Source organism: Pipistrellus hanaki (assembly GCF_964339955.1).
Source record: "Pipistrellus hanaki genome assembly, chromosome: 17".
Classification (NCBI taxonomy): domain Eukaryota; kingdom Metazoa; phylum Chordata; class Mammalia; order Chiroptera; family Vespertilionidae; genus Pipistrellus; species Pipistrellus hanaki.
The window spans coordinates 38653404-38674449 of record NC_140519.1 but is presented as its reverse complement, the minus strand read 5'-3'; the positions used below and the strand labels follow the sequence as shown (position 1 = coordinate 38674449).

Genomic DNA, 21046 nt, shown 5'->3' with positions numbered 1-21046 from the left:
TAGTACATTGGTGAGTACATTTAAAGGTCTGCTCCACTTTATTTTCCAGTTCCTTCCTTCAGAGGTTGTAGCACTTTGCTCAGCTTACAGTGAGGACTCAGTGTTGACTGACTGAAGATCTATATATAATCTATTGATAGCAGAATTAGAGAATAACATTGGCGTGCTTTAAAACATCTTAGTATAAGCATAACATTGTATTTTTATGTTGTTTTTTTTTTTTGCAGGAAGATTCTTTGGCAACAGATGATTTCCTTGTGGACTACTTTAATGAATTCCTAAGCCTTCCAGTGAGTGTATTATTATGTTCTATTGAATATATTATCAAAACAAAATATTGTAATCACTGGGTTATCTTGTAAGACAGATTTATCAGGGATAATATTTTAAAAAATATAGCCCTGGTTGGTGGCTCAGTTGATTGGAGCATTGTCCTGTGGTCCTGGGCACACAAAGGTAGCGGGTTCCATTCAAGACAGGGAGTTGTGGGTTTGATCCCTGGTCAGGGCACAGGGGAGGCAGCCAATTGATGTCTCTTTCTCCCTCTCTCTTTTTCCCTCTTTGTTTCCTCTCTCTAAAATCAATAAACATATCCTTGGGTAAGGATTAAAAAAATATATATATTAATTAAAACATTTACATAGGTTTGTATCTTTTTATGGAGTTAATAATTTGGGTTTGAATCATAGTTAGGAATTAATTGTATTAAAGAAAGCTAGAGATTTTCTAATCATCAAAAGAGTTCTGTACTAAATCTGATACATTTATACTTGGCATCATTTTAGATTTTGAACAGAGGTGATGAGGATAGAATATAAAAAAAATGTTTGAAGCCCAGCCTGTGTGGCTCAGAGGTTGAGCATCGACCCATGAACCGGTTCTATTCATGGTCAGGACACATGTCTGGGTTACAGACTTGATCCCCAGTGTGAGGCATGCAGGAGGCAGCCAATCATTGATGTTTCTATATATATTTTTCTCTCTCTCCTTCCCCCTCAGAAATCAATATATATATATATATATGAATTCTATAAAAAGAGTAGTGGGGAAGGGTAATGGACTCAGCCAGGAGGGGTTAAGGAATCTATTGTTTATCAGGTCTTGTGATCTTACCTCTCAAAAAGGCCACACTTTTAAGAATTATTTTCAGGACAACAATTATATCTCAATAAAGCTGTTTAAAAGTAAAACAAAATTCTCTGTATTAGGTCTGATTTCAGTCTCTCAAGATTTGCATTTCATTGTCTCAAGATTTATGATTATCTTGACTCTCACTTGCTTCAGAAAATAAATTCCCCTGCCTGACTTTTTAAAGAAGTCCAACTTTAAAAATGACAGAAGCAATATAACAGCAGTATAGAAAATTTACCTAAAACGTGAGATAAAAAATTCAGCCATAGTCCTGCCATCAGTTAGAATACATGTTACCATTTTGTGTGTTACCATTTTCTTTCAGGCTCTATGTGAAATCACAGAGTGATTTCTGTTTTCCTCTGTCTATGCAATCATGGTTTTCATCCCACTCTAACTGATAGATACCTTTATCTCTGGCTTTCATATATTTCATGCAGCCCACCTGGACTGCTTCTGCTTTTACATCCTCCCTCCCTTCCTCCCTCCCTCCTTCCCTCCTACATTTGGTACCACACAGTCTTCCTATTGATTCCCCATGCTTCTCAGCACAAGGTGGGAGAAGGGGAAATGTTGTCACAGGTTTCCAAAAGGCACTGAGGAGAAGGAATGATGGATTCTGAACCACGTTCTTGGCAGGATTCTAGAACAGATTAGTAATGTTTGGTTTATCAGTGCTTAGCTAAGAATTAGAAGCTGGCATGAGTTTACTGAGAATAAATATGCCAAACTTACTTCTTTTTTGGGGGGTGGTGGGTGGGGGTGGGGGTTAGTTATGGATAGGTATATTAGGGAACCATAAGTGTAATGTATTATAATTTCAATAAATAATAATAATAATAATAGAATCATGTTACCTCTGGCTCAAAACTCTGCTTAGTGTCTTCTCATTACACTGAGAATGAAATCCGAAATCCTGTATGATCTGGTTGGCACCTCTTGAACTTTATTTCCTTCTCATTTCCTCCTTGATAGTTCTTTTCCAGCCTAACTGGCCTTCTTCACGTTTCTCAAACTGGAATGTGCCAGTGTACTTAGGGCTTTTCAGCCTGGAATGCTCTTCCCTCAGACATGTGTGTCACTTTCCTTTTGACTTAATCACTCCTGTTCAGAAAACTTTCCCTCCCAACTCCGTCTGAAACAAGAGACCCAACACACGCTCCCACGGGTGCTGCCTTCTCAAACACCTCTAAAGCCCCAATTATTGTCTCTGAGATTCGTTTTCCAGTATTTGGATGGCACCCTAACCATAGCCAGTAGGGGTTGACTCTCAATAGCCTACAGACTGAAGTCCAAACTCCTATGAATGGAACTCAAGACTCTTTGCAATTTGGCCTCCACCTAACTTAGTTAGCTTTATCTCTAGCTTCATGGACTCGTGCCCGACACAACCGTCCTGCCTCCCCTGTGTACCTCCACCCCCCTTAACCACGTCCTCGTCCCGTGCTCCTCTCCCAGGGCAGGGGTAGTCACAGGAGTGAGGCGGAACTGTGCTCCAGCCCAGCTCGTCCACTCATCACCCTGTGATCTTAGACACACTTCTTAATTCCTCAATTTCTGGATTTTTTTCCTCCGTGAAAGCAATAGAACTATCTTACCTTTGGTTGTGAAATGAGGGGATATATATAGTGCCTGGGCCAGAGCTGGTACTTCTCTTTCCTTTGCCTTCCTAACTAGACCATCTCATCTTCTAGTCCTGGAACATGAGGGACAGTCACTCTTTAATTAGATGGGTGGATCTCTATTAATCTGGAAAATAATTGTGCCATGCCAGTCTGTCCTTGGCTTTGACTTTGAAAAATCAGAGACTTGAATGAAACATGGCAAGTAAACCAGTGGTTTATTTTTCCCCCCAATTTCAGGCCACTGAGCTAGTAAACAGCTGTTCACCCAGGCCCACATGGCTCAGAAGCGTGCCCTGCTGCTCTTTCATGACTCTAGAATGGCAACAGAGGGATTAACTGATAGTGTGGGTCACTATCTGTTACAGAATCTGGCCTCCTTGTTACCATGGTCGTCTGAAACAAACAAAGCCCATGGGTTTTTAGGGTGCATTAATGAAAGTATAGTTAAGATCAAGAAAATATTAGTCTGGAGCGCGGAGTAAATGTTTGTTTGTTGTTTTTTAATTGGATATAACTGGCAGCCCAGATCTGGAATATCGTGTTCCGTTCTCGGTGCCATGTATTGAGTTGTCCTGCCAAAGTGGACTGGGGTAGACTCAGCAAAGGAAAGCTCTGGAAACCACAGCAGATGAGGACGGGCTGAAAGAATGTGGGTACCGAACCTGGCTGGGGATGCCCAGAGGGGTTGGGACGGAGCGGCTCTTTCTGTTAGTATTTGAGGATCTGCTGAGGAAGAGGAGTTGACATGGTCTATGAAGCTAGAGGGCAGAGCCAGGGCCTCTGGAATTTCTGAGGAAATAGGTTTGTCCGCACTAGAAGGAAGATGTTTAATAAAGTTGGTTTTCTAACAAGAGAATGGGTTGGCTTGTGAAGGAGTCAGCTCCCCGTGACTGGAGATGGTCAGGTGCAGGTTAGGAAGCCATCTGGGGAAACACTTTATGGGGCACTCAGGAATTGGGTGGCAGATCAGCCTGTTCTAACTAGAGCGTGTAGTCAGTTCCTTCTCTGTATTGTATCCCAGGAGCTACGGTGTACATTTCCTGACACCAAGGACAGGCCCCTGTCTTCTGTGTCTCCCAAAGCTGCTGCAGGAGGGTTATGTTTCTATTGCTGCATCTCCCATGTAAGATACGTGTGAAATAAATAAGTCTTCTTTAAAAACATTTTTTTTATGGTAGAGGGGAGAAATAAATAAGCCTTCTAATGTTCTCTTCTTCTGCCTCACCTCTTCTACTCCCCCTCCCAATACTGCCCTACAATCTAAGTCTGAGATACCTAGAATACATAGAGATATATACTATAACATTCTCAATCTAAAAATCTTAGGTCGTCTAGACTTCTGATACTTCTGTATCAGCAGTTGACACGCCCAAGGTCCCATTGAGACAGGCTAGTGAGCCAGACAAGCCGGATAGGGAAACCAAGACAGATAGCGGAACAGTAGTTCAGCCACCGAGTAAATCCTATCTGCCCTATGCCAGGGACACTTGAGAGTAAATGGTTTGCATTTCTCCTCCCCAACCCCCTACGCAGGCAGACAGATACAGAAATTTAAAAAATATATTTTATTGATTTTTTAGAGAGGAGGAGAGAGGGATAGAGAGCTAGAAACGTCGATGAGAGAGAAACATCAACCAGCTGCCTCTTGCACACCCCCCACCGGGGATGTGTCCACAACCAATGTACATGCCCCTGACCAGAATCGAACCTGGGACCTTTCAGTCCGCAGACCGACGCTCTACCACTGAGCCAAACCGGTTTCGGCCAGAAATTTAATTAGTGCCATTTTCCAGCCACACCGAAGGACAACGGAATTAGAGGGTAAACCTCATTTTGGCCCATCAGCCATAAAGCTGATGAGTATTCCACCGAGATCCTCTCCTAAGACCTTCCTTAACTGTTCATCCTTTAAAATTCCTCAAAACGAAGGTCCCAGCGCCTGCTCTCCCTCCCAGGAGCATGCCTCCTTCTTCCTGCCCCTCCTTCCCCCACAGGCACGCACCTCCTGGACTCTAAGGGACCCCACGAGGCTTGCAACCAGGGCAACAATGGGCAGGGCAGGTCATCCCTGGCAACCCCCCTGAGCCTGCCCCAAGGCCCCCTTCTCTCTGACTCATTAGCCCAGTGGTCGGCAAACTGCGGCTCTCAATCCGCGGGGTGCCGCTCTGTTGACTAATGCGTTTGCCAACCACTGACCTAGACTCTCGATTCCAATAATTACAGGCTGTTGTTGTTCCTTGTGATTAAGCCCCTAGCCAAAGCAGCCCAGCCTGTGCTCAGTTCCCAGCCCTTCCTGGTTTCACGTCCCCAGCTATAACAAGCGTCCTCTAAACCAGTGTTTCCCAAAGTGTGGTACGCATACCCCCAGGGGCACGGGAAGAGTTTGGTGGGGGCACGCGTTGCACCGGAGTTTGGTGGGGATATGCACTGCACCGTGCTTGGCTGTGCCTAATTCTACGTTTTCATGAGTACGAGGGGTACTCAGCGTTACGGAAATTATAGAAGGGGTACACATATATCAAAAGTTTGGGAAACACTGGACCTGGCCCTGTATTGTGAAATCTTTTCTGCATGAAGTCAAGAACCCACACTCCACAGGCCAGCCCTGGGCAGACCTGCTCGGGGCCGGGTCCCGGCTCTGGTCCCCCCATAACCAGCTCTGGTCCCACCGTAACCGGACGGTGGCAGAAATGGGCCTGGGAGTCAGGCTCGCCACCTCCCCCTCTCTCCTTCCATTACGCCACGGCACCCTGGGGATGCGCCGTGAGATCCAGGACTGCCGGCTGGTAGCCTGCCTCCTCGCTCTGTTCCCGAGGAGGGGAATCCAGGACAGTTGCTACTATTATAAATAATTATGGCACTTTCCAAATCCCAGCTTTCATAACTCCGCGCGTTTGTTCTGGCGCCAGGTCCGCGTCCAGATATTGTTTTCATGTGGTGTCTGGGAGGTTTCTTGCTGTCAACTCTTTATGGACAAGTGTTTGCTTATTAAGTTTTCTTCTGGGCTATAGTGTGAAAACATTTTTTCCCCCTTTTGGTCTTATTTTGTGCGCTTTATGCTCAGCGACTGTTGTGGGATCCAGTTGATGAGCCCACATACCGATGTAGGTTGGTCCTCTGTGGGTGGCTTGGATGTCTGTGACATTTATGGTTTGCAGAAGCTGAAGGGGTGGCCTGCTCCGTACCCTCCCTGCAAGGATAGGTATGTCATGTGTTTGCCAGACCCTGCTTAGCTATGTCCCTTTGGAATTTTACCAAAAGTTCTTTTTTTTTTTTTGGACGGATTCTCCACACTTAAAAAAAAAAAAAAATCTGTAAACGATTATAATTTCTTACAGCTTTATGAGAAAGTTCTATATGTTGGATGGATTGGTGAGGAAGGGGTGAGAGAGATAGAAAGAGAGGAAGAGTATAGATTTGGAGAATGAGCGGGATGAAGGGGGATGAAGGCTTCGGTCATCCCCTGACAAAATATAAAAACTCATGAGACTGGTGAATGGTGTTGATGGAGCTTTAGTCTATGCCCGTGGGTGATGAGCATTGTAGCTCAGACATAAAGCACTCAGAGTACTCATGTCACTCATTTTATCGATGAAGGATATTTCCTATGCATTTTATGTGGCACATTATTCCTTTCATCCCATTGGTGAATGGTCCAGTAAATGGCTTATGGCTAACCATCTAAAATGACAATAAAATTTAGATTAAAAGAAGTTGTGATGGGGTAACAAACTGACTTGTTATAGTCAAGCATTCAGATGTTTTTCATTCGCTGAGTAGTATGCATGTTCAAAATATAGATTTTTGGAGCTCAATTAGGAGAGACAGAGTTGGACCAGAGATGAGCATGTGTTACATTAACCTAGTCATTAGTTTTTAATTTAAATATTGTTCAGCTAAATAATTTGGCACCCTGTGAGTTTCAGTGGTGCTGGGCTGGCAGTGTGAGCCCATCGCTAATTATTCACAGGGGGGGGGTTCCCCTCCTCTTCTTTTCAGAGAAATGTGAAGCCAGCAGTTTGTTGTGGCAAAACTATCTTCCTGCACTTGATTCTTTTGTGAAAGTATTTTTTTTTCTTCGCATACGGATGGCTGGTACTACGGAGTTAGCTCTCACGAACTTCAGGTCAGTTCCTTTTAGAGCGTTTAGAAAAGGATCCCCTTGAAATAAGAAAAGGAAGTAAGGGAAAGAGCGGTCCATCTGTGACAGCTTGCGGAGAATTGGGTGTGAGGCTCACACTGAAGGCTTGTCCCATTACACGATTCAAAGCTGAGTGTTGTCTAGATGGGCCCCCTCAGACTTCCTCCAGCATTCATGTCTGTCTCCCCCACCTTCCCCGTCATTCATGGACTCATGCTAAACTAATTTGGGGAGTCTTATAGGTAAGCTTAGGAACGGTGAAAACAGAGAACTCAATGTGTGAGATTCTTTTGAAGCAGCTGGCAGGATTTTGCTTGATCATGAAAGAGCAGGTCTCCCTCCTTGTGTGAAATAGAGATGGCTACCCCGCCGCCCATGTACGAACACACAGGAGAGTCAGCATGAAGTGACCATCCGCAGAAGGCTCTGACGCTTGTCTTACCCTGGATCCCATGGCTCCCCACCATCCGAAAACAACAACTCTCAAGCTGGAGCGTGGGTCCCATCCTCAGAGTTTCTTCTTAGAGGGAGGGCCCTGAGGATTGGCGTTCCTAGCAGGTTCCCTGGTGATGCTGCTGCTGCTGGTCCAGGCACATCCTCCGAGAACCCCTGACTGGGGAGGTGAGCTGAGAGCTACAACACACATGAGAAGGTCCTTGATGCACTTGGCCTCTGCTAGAGTTCTCTCCAGGCTGGTGTTCTGTTCTCTTCCTCTTCACCCTGAATACCGAGCTTCTTGCAGTTCTTCACAGATGCTCCGTTCTTTTGTGCTCTTGTATCTCGAAGCATTTGCTTTTCTTTTGCTGAATTCCATCCTCTTTCTTCTCTACCAGATGAGAGTGCCAACTCATTCTTCAAGACTCAGTTTTCTCTACACACTTCATTTCCTAAAGATAGTTCAGGAATCTTTTTGTGTCGTCACTCTACATTGTATCTTCTTCTTCTTCTTCTTCTTCTTCTTCTTCTTCTTCTTCTTCTTCTTCTTCTTTTTTAAGTGTTTTTATTGGTTTTAGAGAAAGAGGAGAGGGGGAGAGAGAGAAACATCGATGAGAAAGCAACATCCATTGGCTGCCTTCTGCAAGCCCTTCATGGGGGATTGAACCTGCAATCTGGGCATGTGCCCTGACTAGGAATTGAACTGGTGATCTCCTGGTGCTTGGGTTGATGCTCAACCACTTAACCATACCGGCTGGGCTGTACATACTTCTATTGTAGCTTTTATGTGTTGAAGTGGAGTTGTAATATTCATGCATTATTACTCAAAATGAATTATTTGTGCTCTGCAGAGAGAGCGAAGGTGACATAAAAAGTGAGGATGACGTTGTCTGTTGTACCAGTCCATAAAACCACATGTACCGATCCATGAGTTCCTGGGGGAGGTGTGAGATGGAAGGCGAGGACCTGCCCTTCCCTCCGTGGGTCTCATCCTTCTTGCCTCTCACGGTGTAGTCATCTTATGTGGAGGAGATTCCAGTGTGAGAAATACATATTTTTGAGTAATGGGCGTTAAGCACAAGCCCAGTGCTTTTATCTGGCCCCTAACTGAAGAATCAGCGACCCATTTCAGTTCTAGCAGAAACTCTGACTGTGATCAGCTTCTTGAGAGATAGGACAACATTGAACTATATGGTTGTCTTAAGGAGATAATTTTTCATGAATCTGATTTCACCTGTGTGCTGGCTGCAGGGCCCATGCCCCACACAAGTGAGTGCTTAGGGTCTCTGCATCACACGTCTTTCCTCTGTTAGATCAGCATGCGTGGAGGCTGGGTCCACGTCTCACCCATTTGAGTTGGGGCTTATGGAGGATGCTCTGGCTTGACTCACTAAATGTAGCAACATATCCCCTATCATAACATTTCATAAGGATCCAATAAATACTTATTGAAGAAATTAATGAACTAACAAAGGAACAATGGAGTTGGGTGAGCCTATTAGAGAGCAGAAAGTCTTTTTTTTTTTCTTTTTTTTTCTTTTTTTCTGGAGAGACAATCATGGACTGATGGAGAATCAAATGTGGAAGGCACTTAGGGATTATTTTGTAAAAACCCCTTTATACGTTTTCAAAACACGAATTTGCCCAACATTACTTCCATTTACTTATTCTGCTAATCCTTTTCTAGATATATTGTGGTTTAGCTGACACCCTTGTAAGGTACAATAACCACACTAGATAGTATTACTACTATATGATCTTTGTGGAAAGATTTCCCTTTTAACATTTGCATTTTACATTAATTTCAACTTAGTATTTCAGTATTTTGTTTACTCTTTTCATCTTAAGGAAAAAATCAATGACCATGCACATGTTTTTTCAAGGGCAGAGACAATATGTAATTCATCTTGTATCCTCTTAGCTTAAGACAATAATTGGCATTTGCTCATTCAAAAGTTTTGTTATTGAAATGTGTGAACTGGGAGAAGCTCTGAGTCAGTTACTTAGTACTTTGAGAAATTAAGAATCATAGTGCTCTTAGGGACCTTTAGAGATCTACTGCAACTGAGCTTTTAAAATATTTTTACTTTAAAATATGTTTTTATTGATTTTCAGAGAAAGAAAGGGAGAGGGAGAGAGAGAAACATCAATGATGAGAGAGAACCATTGATGGGCTGCCTCCTGCACACTCCTTACTGGGGATTGAGCCCCAAACCCAGACATGCGCCCTGATAAAAAATCTGTTTAGTCTGGTGATAGTCAGTTTCAGAGATAATATTTGACTTTTAGGTAACTGATGCCTGTTTGAATCCCATGTTTGAAAGACAGATGCAGTGGGCAACCCATGAAATATATTTATTGAGGAAACCTTATTCATAGTTTACTGCTAAATATTGTTACTTATCCATTGAGCTACACTTGTCAGTTTGAAGGTAAATCTTAGCCCTGAGCCCTCTGAACTGTGGACTGACATTCATATTGGACACGATTTATCCATGTACTTTAAATTCCATAGGGAAATAGTGAGTCTTTAGACATGTACTATCATCTGACATTAAAAAATGAATAAACAAGTAAAATATATATGCACACACATATAGGGGTACTTACACACACATATGTATTTCTAACTCTAATTTTACAATATCCTGCCATTCATTAAATTTTAATTATAGTATATCTAGCAATCTCTTGGTAAAACTTGAAAAGAATTAATGTTGCCCCAGGACAATGACCATTCCATGGGGGAGGGTTTAAGGTCTTTTACAACCTGGCTAAAAATATAAATTAGTCCACATGAGTAGGCATCTCACTGAAGGTATCTTAAAAACAAATTAATGTTCTGAAAAGGGGACCTGAATCTGGGTTTGGAGGGCAAAGTAGGAAAAGACACAGCCAACCCACCCTTCACTTGTGATGGAAATGGAGCCCCATCATGTCAGTGATTTGTCCAGAGTCACTGGCAAACAGGCAGACTCAAGACTCGTGACTCTTGTACGTTAACTGAATGACTTTAAATAAAAGTTGGCAGCATTTAGCAATTACTGGGAAAAGCTCAGAATGTTATCTTTCACTTTTTTTTTTGTCTCAGTGGGAGGAATGGTGTTGAAATAGTCTTAAATGAAGAACATATTGTACTTAATTTTCTCCTTTGGACAAGGGATTCAGCTCCTTGGCCATGGTAGGGGCGTGTGCTGGAGGCAACCAATGGCTCCTGGAGATGAAAAGACAACAGGAGTGTTATTTCTTCTTCTTTTACTTGTTCTTCCCTAGCAACCCACCCACTTCCAACGGAATAACGTTGCTCAGAGAGAGCAGGTGTGTAGCTATTTCCAATGACAAAGAAGCACAGAGGTAGGATGTGTGTGCAAAGGCCTTTGCTGCTATGATGCACCCTGACCTTGACCTCCTGGCATAAGGACACTGGGAAGAAAGGGTGCAGGTAATGGGTTAATGGGTTCCCTTACCTGTAGTCAGTAGATTTCCATGCTCCCAAAGGAAAGAAGTAAGGATTAAAAACACAAAACTGTGTGTGTGTGTATACTGTATATGTAAACATCAAGTCTTGAAAACTGAGTTTGTGGTTTTTAAAAAATGTAAAGACATATTTCCACAATCTATTTTGCAGACCTTTACAGAGGCAATTAGGTTTAATGTGAATTATGGAGTTTTTGAAGTAGTTAACAATGCTCCACAACTTCTGGAAAAGCAACTGAAAAAAATTCTACAAAGCCAGCAACCTCGCAATCCCATCTATGATGTTGTACGAAAAGCAAAGAATGATGCTAACCCTGCTCAGACGAGTGCCCCCTCTCCAGCTGAAACCATTAACATCAGCTACAGTGTTATGGTAAGAAAGTGCATTTGAGTTTATATCTTGCTAGACAGTTGGGTGATTATGGTGTGCCAACCAGGGTCCATCCTCCATAAAAACTGTACCATTCTAGTGAGTGATGTCGATAATGGGGAGGCTATGCATGTGTGGGGACAGAGTAACTGGGAAATCTCTTTATGTTCCTCTCAATTTTGTTGTAAACTTAAAACAGCTCTAAAAAAAAAAAAAAAAGTTTTACTGTGGTTGTGGTTGGCATTGCTAAGTGGTTAGAGCATTGGCTGGTGCATGGAAGGGTCACTGGTTCGATTTCCAGTCAAGGACATGTACCTGGGTTGCAGATTCAATCCGCAGCCCCCTGGTCAAGGTAAAATGTAAACGCTTTATTGTTATTGAAAGACTATTCATAACTGGGTCCCTGCCTACTTTCTCAGCCTTCTTCCACCATCTCTGAAATCTCAGCCCGTGATGTAGTTGTGATAAATGTATCTCTGGTTCCTCTCCTGCTCCCCTCCTCTGCAACCTTGCTAATCATGCCTCAGGTCAAAGGCTGCGTGGCATGTTCTCTTGGAAATCTTTTCTGTCTCAGTGCCCAGTGTGACCTCCCACAGAAGCCTGGACTTACGGCCTTTGCAGCTCTCACCTATTATTTATTACTTATTCAATCATCTGCAAGCTCCTAAGGACAGGGTCTCTTATCTTTCTCATTTACCTTTGTGTCTCCAGAATAGTGCCTGGGGATGTAAATATTTAATAGAATTTCCTAAAATTGGAAGGACCACAGGCCTTCAGTGACCACAGTGGCCTTACCAAGCGTTCCGGTTAGCTTTTTTCTGATAGAGGTTATTTTATTTTATTTATTTATTTATTTATTTAAAAATATATTTTATTTATTTTTAACAGAGAGGAAGAGAGAGGGATAGAGATTTAGAAACATCAATGAGAGAGAATCATCGATCAGCTGCCTCTTGCACACACCCTGTGGGGATGTGCCCCCAACCAAGGTACACGCCCCTGACCGGAATCAAACCTGGGACCTTTCAGTCCGCAGGCTGATGCTCTATCCACTGAGCCAAACCTGTCTCAGCTGATAGGGGTTATTTTAAATCTGTGTTATGACTACAAAGATACTGAGATTGACTGAGTTTTATCTCATTCCTCTTCCTTCAACAGTAACTTAACGCTGGATTCCGTTTGTTAACCTGTAAAACGGAGATGATAGCTGATTCAGGGTTGTTGAGAGAGTTTAAAGAAGCACTAGAAGGCAAGATGTGGCTTTCCAATTTGTGACTCAGGGTTCTGGCCCGTGTTCGAACAGAAGGTAGAGAGGCAGGGCTCCGAGCAGTAGCCAGAGGTCACTTGCTCCAGAGATGAGGCCCTCATTGTCCTGAAAGCTGATTATTCCCTGACATTCTTTTTCTTTCTCACTTGTCCTCAAATAGTGTCTGAATCGTGAACAAGGCATTCAGTGGATCAAAAAAGAAAGACTCCCGGCATTTCTGGAAAGTGATTGCTATTTTGAATACAGGTATTGTAGTCTCATTAGTGTACATCTTTTTTTAATTTTATTAATATATTTTATTGGTTTTCCACAGAGAGGAAGGAAGAGGGACAGAGAGCTAGAAACGTTGATGAGAGAGAAACATCGACCAGCTGCCTCCTGCACACCCCCCACTGGGGATGTGCCCGCAACCAACGTACATGCCCTTGACCGGAATTGAACCTGGGACCTTTCAGTCCGCAGACCAACGCTCTATCCACTGAGCCAAACCGGTTTCAGCGGTGTACATCTTTTTTAAACGCTGACTTTTTTTTTTAACCCAAAATTATTTTCCTGTGCTTTGTTAATGAAATGTCATTTAAATCCATTGGAGTGTGACTCCCAGTTGCTACAGTATAAGAATTATAGAGCATTGGTTAAGAAAAGCCACGTAACTTTTCCAAAGAGATTTCACAGAAACAGGACCTAAGAAATGTACTTCAGTTGTGCTTCTTTAATCGTTATATTTTTTAAAATTATCTATTTATCAGGTGATAATGGCATTTATGTGTAGGGTATTAGGAACGGAGAGTAAGGTTGTCACGAAAAAGACAGAATGTTATTGTGTGGAGCCAAGTTTATCTTTTCTGTGCCCTGACTTTTTAAAGTATAAGTACCCAACCATTCTGAAGCTTTACTAAAATATGACCTTTGCTTATAACAGTCATTTAAAAAATATAAATAAAGTAAGTTAAGCAATCATTATTAGTTTGAAGTTCCATGAATAAGCTATTAATCTGAGCGGATCCTAAGAGAGTCATCTTGCAGAGTTAGGAAGGGAGATTGGCTTGAATACATAAAGCGTTAGTGCTTCTGCTCCCATGCCCCCACTCCCCTCCAAGTTCTACCATATTTTTAAACTTGCTTCCAATTTGTATGCTTTCTAAAATGCAGGTTAGCAAAATTGGTCTCTCAAGTGAGATGGAGTAAATCCGGCATGAATGTCACACTAGACACAACTTTTTCTCCCTGGGTCATGAGAAAAGTACCCACACCCCCGCCTCCCGTCGTAGAGGATGACAATGCCGTCATCATGAAGAAGTTCTACATTTCTCTCGGCGAGGTAAAAACACGAATGTTTCTTTGTGAATGAGCACTTCAATAAAACTCCTCCTTTTAGAAACACGCATCTCATTTGTGCCACTTGAAGAAGGAGAATTATCTCAGATACTTCAAAAGGCAGTCTTAACAAAAATTCTTGTGGCTTTCCATTCACTCATTTGCCCTGCACTCTCTCACCTGAAATGTAGTTACAATTATTCTCGTGTGTGTGAAGGAACAGAGGCAAGATTGAAGGACGTATTCATTGTCACCCACGGAAACATGGGTAGCTGAATTATAGAGATGGTTTTATTGTTCATTCCAAATTTTTACTCTATGGGATTCTATAGCTGTGACTGAGACCCCAAATATTTGAGTCCATCAGCCTGGCCCAAAAGAAATATACAAGCAGCTTTCAGGACAATGAGGGCCTCATCACTGGAGCAACAGTGACCTCTGATCTTTTGCCTCTCATGACCAGGTTGCCTCTCATGACCAGGAATACACTTCCAATGCACAATTCTCTACACAAATCCGGAATGTCAAATATGCGGCCCATGTGTCGATACTCTCCTGGTTTCTGCTCATTGCTAATCTCTCATGGCAATTTTCCTACTGAGCTCTAGGACTTGGCTCCAAATCCTTTTTAACTGGAGGCAGGCACTTCCAGTTGATCAAGATGTCATATGAGAGGAAACCTATTGGCCATCTCTGTTGGAATGGACAGACTTATCCTATCTCACTTGAACATTTGTATTCGTGTGTACATTCTATTTAATTTTGTACTTTGGCATTTCTATAAGTGATATTTGTTTTAAATTATGCGATTTCCATTATTTTCACTGAGTAATGCTTAGGGATGTTAACAAGCACTCTTGCATATTAGTCTCTCTCAATTCCTTGAAAATTCCCTAATTTGGTCTCTTCTTACTGCTTAGGATACTGCTAAGAATAGAGAAGTCACTCAATAAATATAGATTGAAGGAACATATAAGTAATAATAAATGACTTGGTTTTAAAGGAAGGAAAAGATGAAACAAAAGGGAATTAGAGTCTTTCAACATATAGGAGCACGGAAAAATAATTTCCCTCCCTCTTTTCTAAGTACTTCTGGCCTGGCTAATAATCCAATGAACAGAAACAGATTAACAGGAGAAAATGTCCCAAATGTACTACATTGTACATGTGGGGAACCAGAATAGAGACCGGGGGATGCACTGGCCCCGTTGAGGTCTATGTGCCATTCTGGACTAAGGAGAAGGGGCCAGGGGTCTGGGATTTCCCAAAAGAAAGCAGGCAATTCACAGGAAGAAAGAGCAAACATGTGGCAAACATATTCTAGCTGGGTCGCCCCCCGCAAAAAAAACCGTGGGACACAGAGGGAAGTTCATCAAATGGGCTTTGTTGGATTTCTTCCCGTTGGCACAGTTAGTTCCTATTCCTATGCTAAGGTGTCGCTCCCTTCCATTAAGTTTCTACCCAAAGTCCTTTAAACAGGTAAGGGGGAGGGCCAAGGGTTCTTTCTGAGTCTTTTTGTCTCTTAAAAACCAGCTTAAAAAAATCAATATCCCCAAAAGCACAGTTAGGGTGGCAAAGCTTTTATCCACAGAAAACCTCACCCCTTAGGAATCAGTGACTAAACACACAGCACCTCTCCTTCCTCTCTCCTGCTTTTAGTCTCACGGTGTGGCCTGATTGCTCAGAGAGTTCCGCACAATAGTCAGGGAGCGGCACCTACTCCACCTGAGGCCTGCCTCTCCTGAGAGTGCTCCCTGCCTCTCCTGAGAGTGCTCCCTAGGCTGAGGGCCAGCCGCCGGCTCAGTTAGAGGAAGGAGACGGGAGAGCCATGCTGGAAGCTCCCTTCTCCGCTTAAGCTGAACTTGGGTTCTCTTAGGAAAACAGATGAGGATGTCACAGAGAAGCCCGGACAGAGGAATTTTGCCCAGAAGCGTGAGATAAAGGACTTTTTAGGACTGGGATTCTAGAAGCTGAGAGTCAGCTTGGGATTTGGGTCAACTGGCTGAAGGGTACACAAAGCCACGGAAAAACGGAAGGCTACCTCCAGGGCAGGTGGGGTCAGGAGTCAGTCTTCAGGCAGCGTCCCTGCCAAGCAAAGTTATAAAAACCGAATCTAAAGCGAAGCGGCAGTTGAGTTTCGAGACGTTTCCTGTGCTACCGAGAGCGAGTCTGTCATATTAGGGAGGAGTTGTTAAAAACCCTGAGCCAGGTCAGACAGATTTAGGGGCGTGAAATATTTGGGAAAGTTGTAAAATGGGAGCTGCTGGACTCATGAGTCATGGTGATGGCCAAGTTCAAGTGAGATAGCATGCAGCAGCCGTAGTGGCTCCAGGGAGGGATGTGGCCTGCCTTTGGTGGAAGAGTGACGCATCTGATGGATATTGGGCTCATTTTTCTCCTTTGGGCATCTAATGTGAAATGTATCTGAAATGAAATTTCCTCCCCATTATTCTCTTAGCTAATGCTTTTTTTTTTTCCTTTTTTTTTTCCTTCTGTGTATAAACTTTTTTTTTTTCATGGTATAATTTTCCCCTTACTCATTGTACAATGCATATTGAATAATATAATGATTTGCCCAGGTTTGTGATAGGAAGAACAGCACTAACCTGACATTAAACACTCGTGCTGCTTTCTTCCTAGGCCTCCTATTCAGACACAAAAGACTGGTTTGCGTTAGCCAAGCAAAGTGAGCGAACAGTGTCCACCTTCCCCGCACTCCACAGCAAAGTTGAGACACCGTACATTACATCTGTTTCCGGTAAGCAGAGGCGTCGCGAATGGCTTTAGAACTCTCTAAGTTTCCCGTTCTAGTCTCCCAGTACAACAGGTAGTGGTGGGGGAGTGGGGGGAGAGGAGAGAAAAATGGCCTCCCCCCCCCCCCCCAACTCCACTTTCTACCGTTCTTCAAGAGGTGACTTGGTTTAATGAAAAGAGGCTGAGTTTAGAATTCAACTCTGATACTGTGCGGCTCTTAGAAGTTATTCCATTTCTGGGAGCTTTGCTTTTCTCATCTGTAAAGGCAGAATAACGATGCAAGCTAAATGGATATAGACAACGCCCGGCCGAGTGCTTGGTACCTGAAAGGCAAGTGTTTGTCTTGCCTCAATTTCCTGTCACAATGTCCAAATTCTTCCTATTAAGCCTTTGAAATAAAGTGGGTACAACAGCAGAGTTTTAAGGGGAACACTTGCCATGGGAAAGCACCAAATCTGCATATTTCACTGATTCATGGAAGAAAATAAGATAGGAGCTGAAGACTGTATCTTAAGAAAAACCATAAAGACAATCCATGTGTATTTGTTAACTTTTATAAGATATGCCCTTTTGTAATTTTATGTATTTTCTTTTTGTAAATCCTCACCTAAGGATATTTTTCCCCATAGATTTTTTAGAGAGAGTGGAAGGAAAGGGAAGAGACAGACAGAGAAATATCAGTGTGAGAGAAACACTTCAATTGGCTGCCTCCCACATGTGCTCTGACCAGGGTCCGCCCCCTTGACCAGAATCAGACCCACAGCTCTTCTTCAGTCTGAGGGCTGGTGCTCTTACCACTGAGCTGAATCAGCTAGGGCCATTTTTTTTTTTTTTAATATTTTTATTGATTTCACAGAGGAAGAGAGAGAGAGAGAGAGAGAAACATCATTGATGAGAGAGAATCCTTGATTGGCTGCCTCCTGCACACCCCACACTGGGGATGGACCACATCACCCAGGCATGTGCTCTGACTGGGAATCGAGCCGTGACCTCCTGGTTCATAGGTCGATGCACAACCAATGCTCCATGCTGGCTGGGCAAGGGCCATTTTGTAATTATTAATTAATTAATTAATTAATTTTTATAACTTTTTTTAAAATTGATTTTTTTACAGAGAGGAAGAGAGAGGGATAGAGAGTTAGAAACACTGATGAGAGAGAAACATCGATCAGCTGCCTCTTGCACACCTCTACTGGGGATGTGCCTGCAACCAAGGTACCTGCCCTTGACCGAATCGAACCCGGGACCCTTCAGTCAGCAGGCTGACGCTCTATCCACTGAGCAAAACCGGTTTCTGCCATTTTGTAATTTTAATGATAGGTTGTAAGTAGGATAGTAATTGAATCTTTCTGATAAAATAGTGAAGTTTTTGAAATGGCCAGTGTGACTCGGTTCTGATCTGCTCATGTATGTATGGTCTTGTTATCTGTGGCAGCTAATTTCGCTTTATTACACCACATGAATTATTACAACACTTACAGGCATACACAGGGCTATTGTAGGTTGCATTCCAGACAACCACAATAAAGCAAATATCGCAATAAAACTGGTCACACGATTTTTTTGGGTTTCCCAGCGCATATAAAGGACATGTTTACATTATATCGTAGTCTGTTAAGTGTGCAATAAAATTATGTTAAACTGTATTTACTGTACCTTAATTTAAAAATGCTTTATTGCTACAAAATGCTACATCATCAGAGCCTTCAGTGAGTCGTAATCTTTGTTGGTGGATGATTTTGCCCTGGTAACAGCAAAGATCACTGATTTGGGGTCACCATAAGTACAATAATGATGAAAACGTTTGAAATATTGCAAGAATTCCACAATGTGACACAGAGACACAAAGAGGGCAAATGCTGTTGGAAAAACGGTGCCAATAAACTCACTTCGCTTAGAGCTGCCACAAACCTTCAGTTTGTAAAAGACACAATATCTGGCCGAAACCAGTTTGGCTCAGTGGATAGAGCGTCAGCCTGCTGACTGACGGGTCCCGGGTTCGATTCGGTCAAGGGCAGGTACCTTGGTTGCAGGCACATCCCCAGTAGAGGTGTGCAAGAGGCAGCTGATCAATGATTCTCTCTCATCGATGTTTCTAACTCTCTATTTCTCTCTCTTCCTCTCTGTAAAAAAATCAACAAAATATTTATTTTTTAAAAAGACACAATATCTGTGTAGTGCAATAAGACAATGCACAGCAAAACACGGTATGCGTCTACAGTTGTGTAATATGCAAATTCAAAATGCTTTAATAGAATTGGCCTTTATGGATTGACATCCTATATCAGCATAAAATATTATCGTATTTTCCGGCATATAAGACGACTTTTGAAACGAAAAAAAGTCAACCGAAAATCGGGGGCAAAGACCAAAATTGCACAAAAATTACCTGCAGATCTTGACGGCAAAGTAAGTCTTTTCTTTGAAGTGGGGGGTAGTCTTATATAGCGAATATAGGCCTAAACCTAAGTTTTAACTGTAAAATTAGGGGGTCGTCTTATACGCTGGAAAATATGATACATATTCTGTATAGAGCTGTCAAATATTTAGTTCATCTGCCCCGACTCCCTTCCCCATCCAGGGAAGACATGGCTAACCCCTGTGGGCAGCTTTTTCTCCTCCAGTCCCAAGTGTGGCTTTAGACTCCTCCTGAAGGCCCTGGTCCATGCAGTCATCGCCTGTGATAACAGGACTCATTTGCCATCCTGGTTCTGTAGCATCTAGTTAGTGTAAAAATGTCTTCTGTATCCCTATATGACCTAACAGCCTGTTATTATTTAATACAGAGAGTGTTATCTTTGATGATGGCATTCACCCCAGGAAGAAAAAGGACTCATCTAAAGCCACAAGATCCATTTCTGAAGTGGAAGAGGAGGCGGAGGAAGGGTCTGTAGCTCTACCAGATACTCCTTCTCACGCTCTTCTGAGGATATACCTTGAAAAGCTACCGGATGCTGAAAGACGGGCATTCCATTTCGCAACCTATGAAGAATTTCTAATGTCCTATATAAACTTTATTTTGGTACTAGTACTTAATCAAATTCTTGATGAGCCAATTAGTGAAGGTCCAGGTTACGTAGATTTCAACAATATAACAGAAGTGATAGTTGATGAGTTTGAGCCTGCTCCCGAGAAGAAGGATGTGTTACCGGAAACGACTCTGCCCACGAAGGAAAAGGCTGCCCACGAAGAGAGATTCGAAGAAGCGGATTCAATGTGGGACAGCACCGGCTCAGAAATCAGGGCTGATTGGTGCCTTTCTCACAAAACGTATGACATTGGCAATAGGAAGGAGTTCGAAAGATTTAAGACATTTATGAAAGGTACATTAGGGGAGAGATATTGGTGGCTATGGATGGATATTGAGAGGTTAAAAGTTCTTAAGGATACTGGAAGACATCAAAGGTAATGCTATATTTTATTTTTTCAGTAGTTTTAAAAAACAAATTGTGGAATATTAATTTGGGTAGCATTCTTTCTCAAGCAGAAAACCTGAAATAAATATAAAAATGTAATGTATACTTTCAGAGGGATGAGTAATAAAATATATATATATATATATATATATATATATATATATATATATATATAAAATATATAAAAGCCAAGCAACCGGAATGCCAGAAATGACTGGAACGAATGGAACAGCCCATTGCTTTGATGTGCACAGCGGCCCTGATCGCTACCCCCCACCCATCTCAATTAGGACCCTCCCACCCCAGTCGGGGGCAGAGATGGCTGGCCAACCTCTCACGGCCCCTCCCCCCACCCCCCCCCCCCCGACTGGCCAGTTCTCCCACCCATGCACAAATTCGTGCACCGGGCCTCTAGTTTTATTATAATAATATTGATTCCACTAGTTCTGTGATCTCAAAGCTTTTACTTAGTAGATACTAACAGCAGCAATAGTTTGGGTTTGCATCATTTCTTTCCCAGAGATTCTAAACCTGCTTTCAAATTTATCATTCTGTTTTATAACATTTCAGTGATATATTTTTATGGAAAAAATTAGGTTACATATCACACTGGCATCATATAAGTTACATGAAAGATACCTTATAACAATGTAAGGACCTGCTGTTTCTAGCCTCAAATTTCATGATCTTTAATGGGATGCCACTTAGTATTGTATATCTGAAAGAGATATCTGCCAGATACCATACTGGATAGCATCTAGAGAGCCCTCTGGAGGCCAGCTGGGGTGCAGGTCTTTGTGTGGCTGCTGTGTATGTTTTAGATCACAGTGAGTCTTTTTTTTTTTTTTTAATAGATTTTTATTAATTTCAGAGAGGAAGGGAGAGAGAGAGAGAGAGAAACATCAATGATGAGATGAGAATCATCAATTGGCTGCCTTCTGCACGCCTCCCACTGGGGGTCAAGCCTGCAACCCAGGCATGTGCTCTTGATCAGAATTGAACCTGGGATTCTTCAGTGCACAGGCGTTGATGCTCTATCTATGGAGCCAACCCAGCTAGGGCCACAGTGAGTCTTAAGATTCCCCAAGAGGACCCTGCTTTAGGAGAGTCTGT

The 21046-nt window shown here is 42.6% G+C and overlaps 1 protein-coding gene across 1 annotated transcript in view; it reads left to right on the top strand.

Annotated features, from left to right (window-relative positions):
• RGS22 (regulator of G protein signaling 22) overlaps positions 1–21046 on the top strand; it is a 90888-nt gene that overhangs the window by 7382 nt on the left and 62460 nt on the right. The window contains exons 3-8 of the mRNA XM_084864543.1: positions 228–290; positions 10961–11182; positions 12607–12692; positions 13599–13767; positions 16404–16521; positions 19304–19922. Coding sequence (XP_084720669.1) covers positions 228–290; positions 10961–11182; positions 12607–12692; positions 13599–13767; positions 16404–16521; positions 19304–19922 — 1277 coding nt within the window. The remainder of the gene's footprint in view (positions 1–227; positions 291–10960; positions 11183–12606; positions 12693–13598; positions 13768–16403; positions 16522–19303; positions 19923–21046) is intronic.